This window comes from Labrus mixtus, chromosome 7 (genome assembly GCF_963584025.1).
Source record: "Labrus mixtus chromosome 7, fLabMix1.1, whole genome shotgun sequence".
Classification (NCBI taxonomy): Eukaryota; Metazoa; Chordata; class Actinopteri; order Labriformes; family Labridae; genus Labrus; species Labrus mixtus.
This window is the reverse complement of record NC_083618.1, coordinates 24,070,002-24,081,876: the sequence shown is the minus strand read 5'-3', so window position 1 is coordinate 24,081,876 and position 11,875 is coordinate 24,070,002. Positions and strand designations below refer to the sequence as shown.

General features: G+C 46.0%; 1 protein-coding gene across 9 annotated transcripts in view; it reads right to left on the bottom strand.

Annotated features, from left to right (window-relative positions):
- The window catches only part of LOC132977268 (glutamate receptor-interacting protein 2-like), a 160,848-nt gene that overhangs the window by 6,234 nt on the left and 142,739 nt on the right, over window positions 1–11,875 (bottom strand). For 8 of the 9 annotated variants that reach the window (XM_061041764.1, XM_061041765.1, XM_061041769.1 and 5 more), the window contains exons 15-24: window positions 10,704–10,767; window positions 9,589–9,734; window positions 8,131–8,275; window positions 4,374–4,513; window positions 3,939–4,133; window positions 3,657–3,813; window positions 2,126–2,237; window positions 1,710–1,923; window positions 1,397–1,626; window positions 336–482 (exon numbers count right to left, since the gene is read on the bottom strand). In XM_061041764.1, the coding sequence (XP_060897747.1) occupies window positions 336–482; window positions 1,397–1,626; window positions 1,710–1,923; window positions 2,126–2,237; window positions 3,657–3,813; window positions 3,939–4,133; window positions 4,374–4,513; window positions 8,131–8,275; window positions 9,589–9,734; window positions 10,704–10,767 (1,550 nt within the window). The remainder of the gene's footprint in view (window positions 1–335; window positions 483–1,396; window positions 1,627–1,709; window positions 1,924–2,125; window positions 2,238–3,656; window positions 3,814–3,938; window positions 4,134–4,373; window positions 4,514–8,130; window positions 8,276–9,588; window positions 9,735–10,703; window positions 10,768–11,875) is intronic. The other variant, XM_061041766.1, reaches the window with a different exon arrangement.

Sequence of the window (11,875 nt, the reverse complement as noted above, 5' to 3'; positions counted from 1 at the left end):
CTCCCCTGGTATCTCCACCCATAGACTCCTCCCCCAGCCTAGAACAAAACTTTTCCACAGGTCAGCCATTTTTATTCTTGCTAGCGAAAGAGTGATGTCTCAGGTGAAAACTCGGGGGTGGGCTCATTGCATTTAAAGAGACACACACACCAAAACGGAGCGTTCTGAGAGAGCTGGTTTATACAGGGTCACAAACCTCCTCTGGTGCTTGATTCATGTTATATTTTGACCAAAGCACAGCAAAGATGTTTCATTTAGACCACAGGGGACTGTTTGAAAAGGTGGAGGAGGGGGATAATATGTCCTCTTTAAATGAGTTCTCTTTCTTTTATTACCTGCAGGATCCTGTCGTAGGGTCTGAGCCCGGAGCGGTCAGCGGGCCCGTCGGGTCTGATCATGTTCACGTAAACTCCTTTCTCCAAGAAGCCGTCGGACACGCTGAAGCCGAAGTCGTCGTTCTCTGGGTCCTTTATGACGGTGACCTACAGGAGACAAAAGACATATTAAGAGTGGGGTTCGGCTTTGGGTTCAGTTTCATTTTATTCATGTGTTGACGTATTATTTGTGCCACCAACTCCTTTGAAATATGGGACGGAGTTCACTGCATCGACGGATGAAGAGAGGAAGCATGCTGAAGTGATGAAATATGGAGGCACCAAAGCTCCTTACACTACAGGAAGAGGACGAGATCAACCAGCGCATAACCATTCTGGAAAGGTTGGCCAAACATATTATGCATCAGTGTGTTAAAAGAGGGGTTCTACTGATTGTTTTATTGTACTGTAGAGCACTAACCTTTACTGGAACAAGATTGAATGCAGCATAAAGGCTCGACAGGTCCCTCCTACAAAATGACCAGCGCTCAACACACCGTCCTCACATGATAAACACAAGGTATCGATTCTTTTTTGTAATGCATGCCAGATGTTTTTACTAAGAACTATTTCCTAACAAAAACAGAACAGGCAGTACTCTATATAATCTATACAGATATATAAAGAATGTATGATCTGTTAATGAGGCACCATTCAGAGGCTGTCACATTTTGGCTGGAGGCCATTAAACCAATCAGAATTTAATGTTTTTTTTCTCCCTTGGGTTAAAAGAGTGTTTTGTGCTCTGGGGGGGCAATTACACTGTACATTATATACTATTTATATAATGCACTGTACAAACATAATGTCCTTTTCTAACTGGGGATACAAAGAGTCATTTGTACAGATTCAACTGGAACTTATTGCCAACAGCGCATTGCCAGCGCTGTATTGCCAACAGCGCTGGCAATAAGTTTTTGTTTTAGTGCTGTAACTATTTATTGCACTTAATCAGCGGCTGCCTGGGACTCTTCCCAAATGTGGTCTAACTTATTCAGTCTGGTTTGTTTTATGTAACTCACTTTGTGCAGCTCTAGAGGCGTTGGGGACAGAATCCCCTGCATCTCCTCCTTGATCCGACGAGACTCCCACGTCCTCTCCGACACTCTCAGGGAGGCCTTGGACTTGGGGTCGTGGTGCAGCAGAGGGGACTGGTTATCCGGGTGGAGGTGGGCCCCCGAGTGCAGGTGGGCATCATGGTTGAAAAGGGCCTCCTGGTGCAGGTGGATGTCTGGATAAAAAAACATTTTATCTAAACAAGATGAATGTATGTAAAATTCAGTTGGGCTTGAAAAGACAGTACCATTTGATCCTGCATATTTCCTTTTAAATTACCTTGATGGAGCTGGGCCTCTTCGTGCAGGTGGGCCTCCTCGTGCAGGTGGGCTCCCTGGTGGAGGTGTGCATTCTGGTGCAGGAAGTTGGCCTGGTGTAGGAGAGAATTTCTCCGGAGCGGGCTCATCCTGCTGTGGCTCAGGATGGACTCAGGTGGAGGCTTGTTGACTCCATCTACTCCCAGACTGATGGCTGTTCCGGTCATGATGGATGCCTGCACAAAACCAGCACACATGGACCATTAAACTCCAGCTAATGCTAACTTTAGAGTACATTTAAGTTTCTCTTCGGTTTGGACGGGGGGGCCACAGGGACATGTTTTGGGGTTACTGAGACTTATTTAAACTGGTTGAAGAGGAGAAGGATATGTGACCTTTAAACACAAGTTAAAGGTTGAAGTAAAGATGCTCACGAACCTCTATCTCTCTGAGGAGCTCTGATTGGCCGCAGGTCTCCAGATCCTCGAGCGCCTGACACCAGAAACTGTCGTCTGGATCTAACAGGATACCATCTTGTTGGCTGATAAATCTGTCACACAAACATAAAAAAACAAATAATCAAACAAAGAAAACATCTCTGGCCGTTGATTAAGACGTGTATGAAATGAATACAGTGTTATTTCTTAACCTGTTCTTTGCTGTACCTTAAAACAGTAATCCGACCATAGTGTTTGAGTACTTGAAATTGGTCTTGGTCTCAAGACCACTTTTTGAAGGTCTTGGACTCGTATCGGAAAGTAAAGCATTTTTACTTGTTCTGGTCTTGGTCTTGGTTTCGGACTGGCTGGCTGATTTTAAATCAAGACCAGTTAAGACCACCACTGATAGGCTATTTTTCCACGTCATCGATGTGATTAGAAGAAAAACGCATTGGTCTTGGTCTTGTCTCGGTCTCTCCCTGCCTCGGTCTTGGTCTTGAATAGGTCTAACCCTGCTTTGGTCTTGGTCTTGACTCGGTCTCACTCCCTAAATGTCTTGATCTTGTCTCGGTCTTGGTCTCACCGTGCCTTGGTCTTGGTATTGGTCTTGACTCTGTCTCGCTCCCTAAATGTCTTGGTCTTGTCTCGGTCTCGGAGCACTCTGGTCTGGGGTAAGTCTTGATCTCATGAGTGTGGTCTTGACTACAACACTACCTGACCATGAAAAAGTCCCTGTGATGTGAATATTTGCTGCAGAATAGAAAGCAGACCCTCCTTGATCTCCTTCATGCGTTTGAGACGAAGCCGGTGAGAACCAAGAGCCGTGTCGGTGGAGGACAAGCCTCTTCGCTTCCCATAAATCCAACATGAGTAATTCTTCGAACACTGGACGTCCTTCACTGACAAGATTAATCCACTTTCACTGTGCTGCAGACTTTTTTATCTCTCCACCCCCTTTAAGTGTTATATAACCCCAGTGAGTGAAGCTGTCCTCACAAGGTGTAATCCCTGACTCATCACAGAAACTCAAACACACATGTGACTGCAGGAGCTGGGAATTGAACCCTCGACCTTCTGGTTGAGAGACGACCGACTCGACTCTCGTATCTTCACACTGCATGTAGATCTACTCGAAATGACCGTGATCTAGAAACGCAGTTAAGCAGTGAGTACAGTATGTTATTCTTCTTTTCTCTAGTCCCTCAATTAAACAACTTTTGTACACGAGGGGAGGAGTCAGCCGGCCGTCCGGGCGATGTAAACACACTGAAGATAGGACTCGGAAAACTCGGAAAACATCACAGACAGTGGGACTCAGGTGTTACACTCATTGTAGACAGTCATGACTCACAGAGTTATTTTCAGAGGATATACTTGATTTCTATTACATTTAAGTGTGAAAAGCATATAAAGCCTTTAAAGGTGAACTATCACCTGGACTAAAGGATCTGATTTTCACATTCATAATTGGTCTGCAAGGATACAGAAGTTTATTGTAAGTTGAAGGATAAAATAAAGTTCAGTCCTACCCGGGTGGTTTGTCCCAGTCATCCTCACTGAAGCCTCCGTCACTGAAGGGGTAGTTCTTCCTGCGTCCAGGAGGGGGCGTGGTGCTGCGCTGCTGTTTGGCGCTACGCCACTCATGTGGGTGGAGGGCGATACCCGCTGCCTGGTGGTTGTACGTCCCTGCAGGAGGAGGGACAAAGTAGATTTCACAACTGTAAAAGTATGTTGAATTTCAATTTAAAGCGTTTGGATTTTTTTCTACAATAAAGCTCGAGACTGCTTTGCTGTGTTGATCCAAAGCTCACCCTGGCTGCCGTAGCCGGCGTCCATCCCTGAGCCGTCCCACGACTCCATGGCCGAGTCCACGCTGGGGATGGTCGTGGAGTAGAGCTCGGACAGCTTATTGGTCTGCTGGCTGTCCGTCAAATCGTCCTCCTCGGTGTCGCTGATCTCGTTCTCCGTCGTGTCCTCTGCTTCTGCCGCCTTCCTCTCCTCCAAATCTTTGAGAGGAAATAGTTGGCTTTAAGTTTTACTCGGGGGGGGGGGGGGGAAGTTAATCAAAAGACAAATACATCTTCAGAGAGCTTAGAAAGGTGACTGCTTCTGGTTAGTCGACGAAATGAAACAAAGATTGATCGTCACAATGGGGAGATGTGATTCTAACCCTAAGCCTTGAGGGATTTCAGGCATCATAAAAAAAGACTTCTGGAAAAGCATCAGGAAGAGTTTCTCGTCCTTACTGTCGAGCTGCTTTTTGATCTTCAGGGTGACCGTCTCTCCGGCCATCTGCAGCAGGTGTATGGCTTCACTCAGAGGTTTACCTTTCAGACTCACGCTGTTGATAGCCAGGATGCGATCGCCGACATGAATGGCCCCCGTCCTGAAACAACGAGAAGAGAAGATGCAGTCACGCGCTGAGATGAACGCCGTAACTGTGGGAGACGAGGGGTTAAATACGACATATGTTCAATAAATAAAACATTAGAACACAGTTCAAGTCATCGCTGAAGAGACGCCGTGCGGAGACAGAAAGATTTATTTTAGGAAATGTGAGCAGAGAAACTTTGGATTTAATGATTTGACCCGTTGTGTTTATTATTGGATCTGTCTTTGTGCTGCGCTGCAGGTACTCGCCCTCGACGATGAGGGCCAGCAACTGACAGGACGGAGGTTGGTGCTGCGTGCGTGCGCCGTATTGGAGGATACCAGAGGGCGCCAGTTTTAAAAAGGACCTGGGTAAGCTGAACGCGGCCCTCCTCCTTCCTCGCCTCCAAAGAGAGTCTTCTAAATTGAGATATTTGTAATGAAGTTGTTCGGTCCTGGTTGTGTTGTCGGGGAGAGTAGCCTTTTCCTTCATGTTTATGATGAAGAACTCTCCTTTGTCTTGCTTCCTTCTATGGTTATTTATTTTGAGTGGTTATCTGAGATCATCGCTCATGCATTCAGACGTCATGTTCACATCATCTGGAGCCGTATTTGTGTGCTTTAAAGAGAGTGTTTGCTTTATTTCATGTCTTTAGTTTCTCTGACTGACTGACTTTAACAGAATCACATCACTCAAACGGTTAAAAGGGGTCAACGTGGAGGTCGTCCAGAAGCCTCCCAGATGCAGCGATGTAGATGTCAGCCATCGTCCTGCACGTTCTTCTTGTGTCAAGCTGAGCCACATTTATTTATAGAGAGCTTTTAGCCGACAGGTCCCAGGGCACAGCGCAGGAAGTAGTCCTGAACAACAATTACATCACAGACTCCAAGAAACCAGGCCACAGAGTGTGTGTGTGTGTGTGTGTGTGTGTGTGTGCGTCGGTGTGTGCGTGTGTGTGCGTGGTGTTGTTTGCGTGTGTCGGTGTGTGTGTGTGTGTGTGTGTAGTGATCTGGATATAAGCTGAATCCACCACAGGACGATTCAGACTCAGGAAACCCGTTATGTCATCTCCATGCTGTGGACTCTCTCTGCTGCTATCCCGTCTTTCCACGGCGTCGTGTTTCTCATCAACTCATCTGTCGTGACTTCATGTCACGCAGCACCTGCTGCACGCTCAGCTGCCGGCGGCAGGGGGAATCCCTCTATTTATTGCTCCCTGGTCTCTTTATTGTCTCTCCTAATACGGTATAATATCACTTACAGACTGGATCGCTGAAACAGTCTCATCTACAGTTAATCATCCAAAACACTCAAGAAACTTCAATACAGCCAGAATTCTGCTGCTCGCCTTCTCCGTGTCCAGCTAGCGTTTTTTTTCTGAGCGCCAGCGTCTTTTTTCAGTTGTTTTCAACGGGTAGAGAGCAGCAGAAAGCGGCCGCCTGTATGAAAAGCGCAGTGCCCAGCGTCTTCTCTATAAGCGCTCCGCCATTTTTTTTGTGCGGCTGCTCCAAGCGCTCAAGTTGAAAATATTTCAGCTTTCTAGAGAGGCGCTCTTGACGTCATCGGCGCTCTTTTCCAAATGTATGATATTCTCTGTATTTTAGCCTCCTACGGTTCATGTCGTGTATCCACATCCTCTTTCCATCCGCTTCTCTGCCTGGAAAAAACGCTAGGTCCACATCCCCGCCGTCCTTTATAACCTCCACTGGCTCCCCGTCTCCCAGCGTATCCACTTCAAACTCCTCATCATCACCTACAAAGCCCTCCACAACCTGGCTCCTCCCCCCTACCTGTCTGAGCTCCTTACATCAGCACACTCAGGTCCCCCCCCCCCCCCCCCCCCAGCTCTCCACCTTCAAGAAATCCCTAAAGACTCACCTCTTCATCATCGTCTTCAACCACTAACAAACTCTGTTCTTATCCTCCTTCTCTGACATTATTTCTTTGTTCTACACGTCTTTCTGTTTTCAGAAAAGAGTTATAAAAGTCTCATCTTCACTGCGGACAATGTAAAAAAAAAAAAAACGTACACCTACTCGTAGAGCGGCGCTAACAATGACCATACAGAAATAATCAGAGAATTGGAGAATTAAGGTCTTTGGTTTTGTAGTCGGAGGTCTGTGTTTCTAAACGGAACTGACCTCTTCACTGTGTTTCTAAATTAGTGTCTGCTCTCAGAAGAGTCAATAGAACAAAAAGTCATGACCTTTCAGTGACCTTTGACACCAGAGGAGATCATTGTTATTCTAAGCACAGATTGGACCGTCACTGTCAGGGAGGAGACGTTGATCTACCCTGTATCCTGACTATCTAATATCTGTAAATATTATACATGGAAAAGTAGAATCTGAACACGTGAGGCCTGATTTAAGGATGAAAAGTGTTCTGGTTAACGGTTGTAGTCCACAGACCAGGCGTAGACCAATCACCAATCAGTATTGCTTTGTATGCAGGAGAAACGGTCAGTATGAAGAGAAAAAAACATGATCCGTCTGAGGTTATCTGACAATTTATTCTGGCCTACATTAAACCTATTAGGTTGATCGACAAATCTGCCTGACGCTGTGTCGCAAAAATGATGAGCGTTCCGATTTCCAGACTTCCTTGAATGCAGCAGAAATGATCAATCCGACGTCCATTCAACAGACAAACATTTTAAAAGTTGTTTTTTCTTCTCCTCTTGAGGACAGACCGGGCAAAGCGTGATGTTTACTTTTCAGAAATTTTCACAGCATCATGATGTTATTTCAGCAAATGTCAGACTCGTTAAAGGAATAGTTTGGTGGTTTTATTTTTATTTTTCTCGTTGTTTTTTATTTTAGATTTTAGATTTAGAGTTTAAGATTTATTTTTGGGCGTTTTGTGCCTTTATTGGAGAGATAGGACAGTCGATAGAGTCGGAAATCAGGGAGCGAGAGAGTGGGGATTGACATGCGGGAAAGGAGCCACAGGTTGGATTTGAACCTGGGCCACCCGCGTTGAGGACTATAGCCTCCATATATGGGATGCGCGAACTAACCACTGTGCCACCAGCGCCCCGGTTTGGTGTTTTTGAAGTGAGGTCATGTGAGGTACTCGTCGATAGTAAGTGTATTAGCTACAGGAGATTTTGTCCGCTAGGTCCCCTCTAATGAGAGACCGGCCGGAGTGCAGGCACCAAGCGGCAACCTCTGGTGTTTAAAAATGAAGCCGATGCTGAAGTGTAAAATCCTGCAGTTCCTCGAGTGTCCACTAGAGGATGACTGCAGAAGCACAGGAAGTCACATACACACCCATTCTAAAAAGCCTGTTTTCACAGCAGAGATTAACATGTTTACAGGAGTTTGACTTCATTCTCTTTTTAGGACATTTTTACTCCATGCACAGATTTTACACTGACCAATCACACACATCCTCCCGGTCGAGCGCTCCACCTGCAGGCTCCGACTCGGGTTTAATATAATGTCATCACTCTACAAGGAGCGACAAGGTCGAGGCTGCAATAAATATTTCAAACATGCTCACAGAAAAATCCAATAACAAAACACAGACACAGCGCAATCCTAAACCTGGATTTACAAGTGAGTGTGTGTGTGTGTTTGTGTGTGTGTGTGTGTGTGTGAGTGTGTGGGAGTGTGTGTGCGTGTGTGTACCTCTCGGCCAGGCCTCTCTTGGTCAGGCCGGATATAGTGATGGGGTCAAAGGGCTCCTCGGTGCCTGAGATGGTGATACCCAGAGGGCCTCCGTACCGCTTCAGCTCCACCGTGTAGATGATGCTGCCTGACGTCTCCTGCTCGTCTGAGACACACGCACGCACGCACGCACGCACGCACGCACGCACGCACGCACGCACACACACACACACACACACACACACACACACACACACACACACACACACACACACACACACACACACACACACACACACACACACACACACACACACGCTTGTTATTCCAAGATTACAAAAAGTAGTGAAACCGCTTCATGGACGAAGCTCTGTTCGAACATGTCAACACAAAAACACTTCAGTTAACTGTGTGATGAGGTCATATGTAATTCACACACACACACACACACACACACACACACACAATTGCATGCACACACACTTAACTCCAGAAGTAGGTCAAAACTCGTCAAGACATCACTGGTGAGGAAGAGCAAGTTCCCATGGTAACCAGGGAGAAGTGTGAATCGTCATCACCAAGCATGAATGCATAATCTCTGCATTTCTTACCCCACGTGTGTGTGTTTATGCGTGTGTGTGTGTGTGTGTGTGTGTGTGTGTGTGTGTGTATTCATGTGAACACATCCTCTGACTCACAATCCAGCTCTATTATGTAATCACATCTCATCAAACACACAGTGAAGCACGATGACGTCTCAGTGCAACATCTCGCGCTCTTGATTTAATTTTTAAAATGCGACATCATTTCAGACAAAAAAAAACAAGATGGTGGCCTTTAAATTGTTAAATCATGACAAGGGTCTTTAGCTGGAAATCACGTTCTGTTCACGTGTTTTGAAAATGAGAGTACTACATCAAGAGGATCCAGATTCTCTCCTCCAGATTCTTCTTCATTTGTTTTTATTTTATTGAATAAATAATGTGTTACTCCTCAAACGGTTTCGTCTTTCCTCTTCTGGGATGAATCGAGCTGTGCCACGGAGCATCATGACTTAAAGCAGCAGGCAGCAGGAGTCTTTTAATGTTGGACAACAGCACCACCCGGTGGACAGACAGTCAAAGTGCGTCTCAATTAACTGAACCCTGGACCTGATCTCCTGTGAGGAGATTTATCTGGTTATGAAATAGACTGATATTAATCATGACGCTTCTTTATGAGCTACAAAAGCAAACTAGACCGTGAGGGAGAGTTTTTATCCTTTCTATGTATTCAGTTTGGATGAACGCTTTTACAGCACGCTCCAGAAACAGCCTTGTTTTACAGTTTTCACATCATCCATTCATCTGCTGTATATGTGTCAAAGCTGGAGGAGAGGCGGGTCACACCCTGGACTGATCCCCAGTCCACCACAGGGCTGACTCTGATCCGTTGTCCACACTTGGGAGGGTATTTTTAAACCCAGAAGCACACGCGTACCTGAGTTGTCTTCGTCTTTGCGTATCTTTAGTTTGACCAGCTCCTCGCACTGCTGCAGGATCTGCTCCGCGTCGTCCCGGGAACAGTTCTCCAGTCGGATGTTGTCGATGGCCAAGAGTTTATCACCGGGCTCCAGAGTTCCTGTTCTGGAGGAGACAAACAGACACACAAAGAGGGTTTCTGACGCGCTGCTCTCGAGGAAGTTCACGATAAGAAACACGTCCGCTCCAAAACATTTCAGGGAGCCAGTTTAAGGATTGCCACAGCATCTCCGTTCTCTGCTCTGAATGCTTTGGTGACCAGGTGGTGTTTGAGGAGATTTTTGAAGATGCCCAAAATGCAGGCCTGTGGATGAGGGCCGCAGACGACGGGACGGGGTGTAGGGAAGGAGGATGTAGGGAAGGAGGTGGTGTAGGGAAGGAGGAGGTCTTTGAGGTATGGTGTGTGTGTGTGGGGGGGGGGGGGGGGTAGACTATGGAGAGGTTAATATAGGTGAGTAGGAGGAGTTTATATTGAATGCAGGACTTCATCATCACATGTTTTGTTCATGTTCAGATACTTTTATTGAACATCAACTTTTTGCTCAAGGACATTCAGACATCTTCATATCATCCACGTTGTTTGTTGTATGACCACACTAACCAGGACCGAGACAGATCCGAGACCAGAGTACTCCGACTCAAAACCAAGACCATAAATATCGGAGAGGCCTTTTTCGTCTAATCTCAGTAATGACGTGGAATAGTCTGTCAGTGATGGTCTTGACCGCCCAATCTGAGACCGAGACAAGACCTTCAAAAAAGTGTTCTCGAAACTGGTCTTAAGACCAAGACCGGTCGAGTACTACAACACTAACATCCATGTTGTTTGTTGCTGTTGTTAAACATTCAGACTTTCCAAACTGAAAGCACATGAACACACTTCACCAACTCGTAAACCCGGCCCATCCGAGGAGCACCTGAACGCAGCACACGTCCCCCATACTTCCTGGCCTCTCGTGTGCTGGCCTGCCTGCTCTCGAGGACATCCGTCTGTCTCTGTCTCACCTTTGTAAGAGTTTTGGCGTTCAGTCAGCAACCATAAATCAACAGGAGGGAGTAGAGTAGACGACGTACCTGTGTGCCATGCTGCCCTTCTTGATGTCAGAAATGATGAGAGGCTCTCCCTGCTTCTTACTGGCTGTGGAGAGAGATGACATCACACAGAGCGTATAAGAACAAAGATATCGCCTCTCATTACAAATACAACAAGAAAAACAATAAACAGACATGAGGCTCTGGAAGAAGAAGAGGTAAAATTTGTCATAAATCTCTCGTCTGAAACTTTCCAGAAGAGAAAAACAGAAGCATGCTGCAGAGTGTGGAGAAATCAGTGACTCACTTCATGCACTGTGAGAATGTTCTGACTCTGAGCTGTAGAAACTTCCAACCAGGAGATGGCGCTGTTGCATCACTCTCAGCAATGAAGCCTCTTATTCATAAAACCACAGTCTGAGGTTTTAATGCCATGTAGGTTAACAGCTTTTAACGAGCAGAACTCCAACGGGCAAGAAACTTTAATCGAGAGAATGAATGATATCAAACCCCTCAGGTGTCATCCTTATTCAAAACTTCAGAATGCATTTTTATTTACACAGAAACTAAAAGTAGAGCGTTCTCTTAACAGGAGGAATTAAAGGTCCAACCAGACTGAAATGTTAAAGTGACCTTACTTTATGATCAGACATTAAGGAAACATGCTATGTTGAAGTGCTGGCTTCTCTGACAGAGTGTGTCCTCCTTCTAACTTTAGATTCTGGTCCTGAATGCTCTGGATTTGTTTGGACCAGAGAAGGTAGGCGGTTTTAAGGCACCACCGTTTTGGATGCCCCTCGGTTTGCCAGATATGAGAGCAGTTATCAGGTCAAAGCAACAGGTGTTGCAGCGATGGAAGCGGGCAAGAGAACTGGTTCAGATAGAAGTGATTGTACCCAACCTAAAAAGCCTCTGCATGTTTCTAATAAGCTCCATGAGCAGAAACGTGCTCAAACTAGGATCAATATTGGAGATGCTTTTTGAAAAATGGAGAGAGGTTAGAACGCAGAAAGGTTTACAGACCGATGCAGAGCTGACTAAACACTGAAGCTTCAGTGACCACCACATGGCGACCTGCGTGAGTATTGACTCTAGAGAGGAGGGGGCGGGGGGGGACAGCTCTCTACAAGGTTTAGAATTTAACTGCAGTAAACACTAGGGGTCAGAGTTAAACACTGCTCATTTAACAATTCCATGTTTATTCAGGTTTTTAC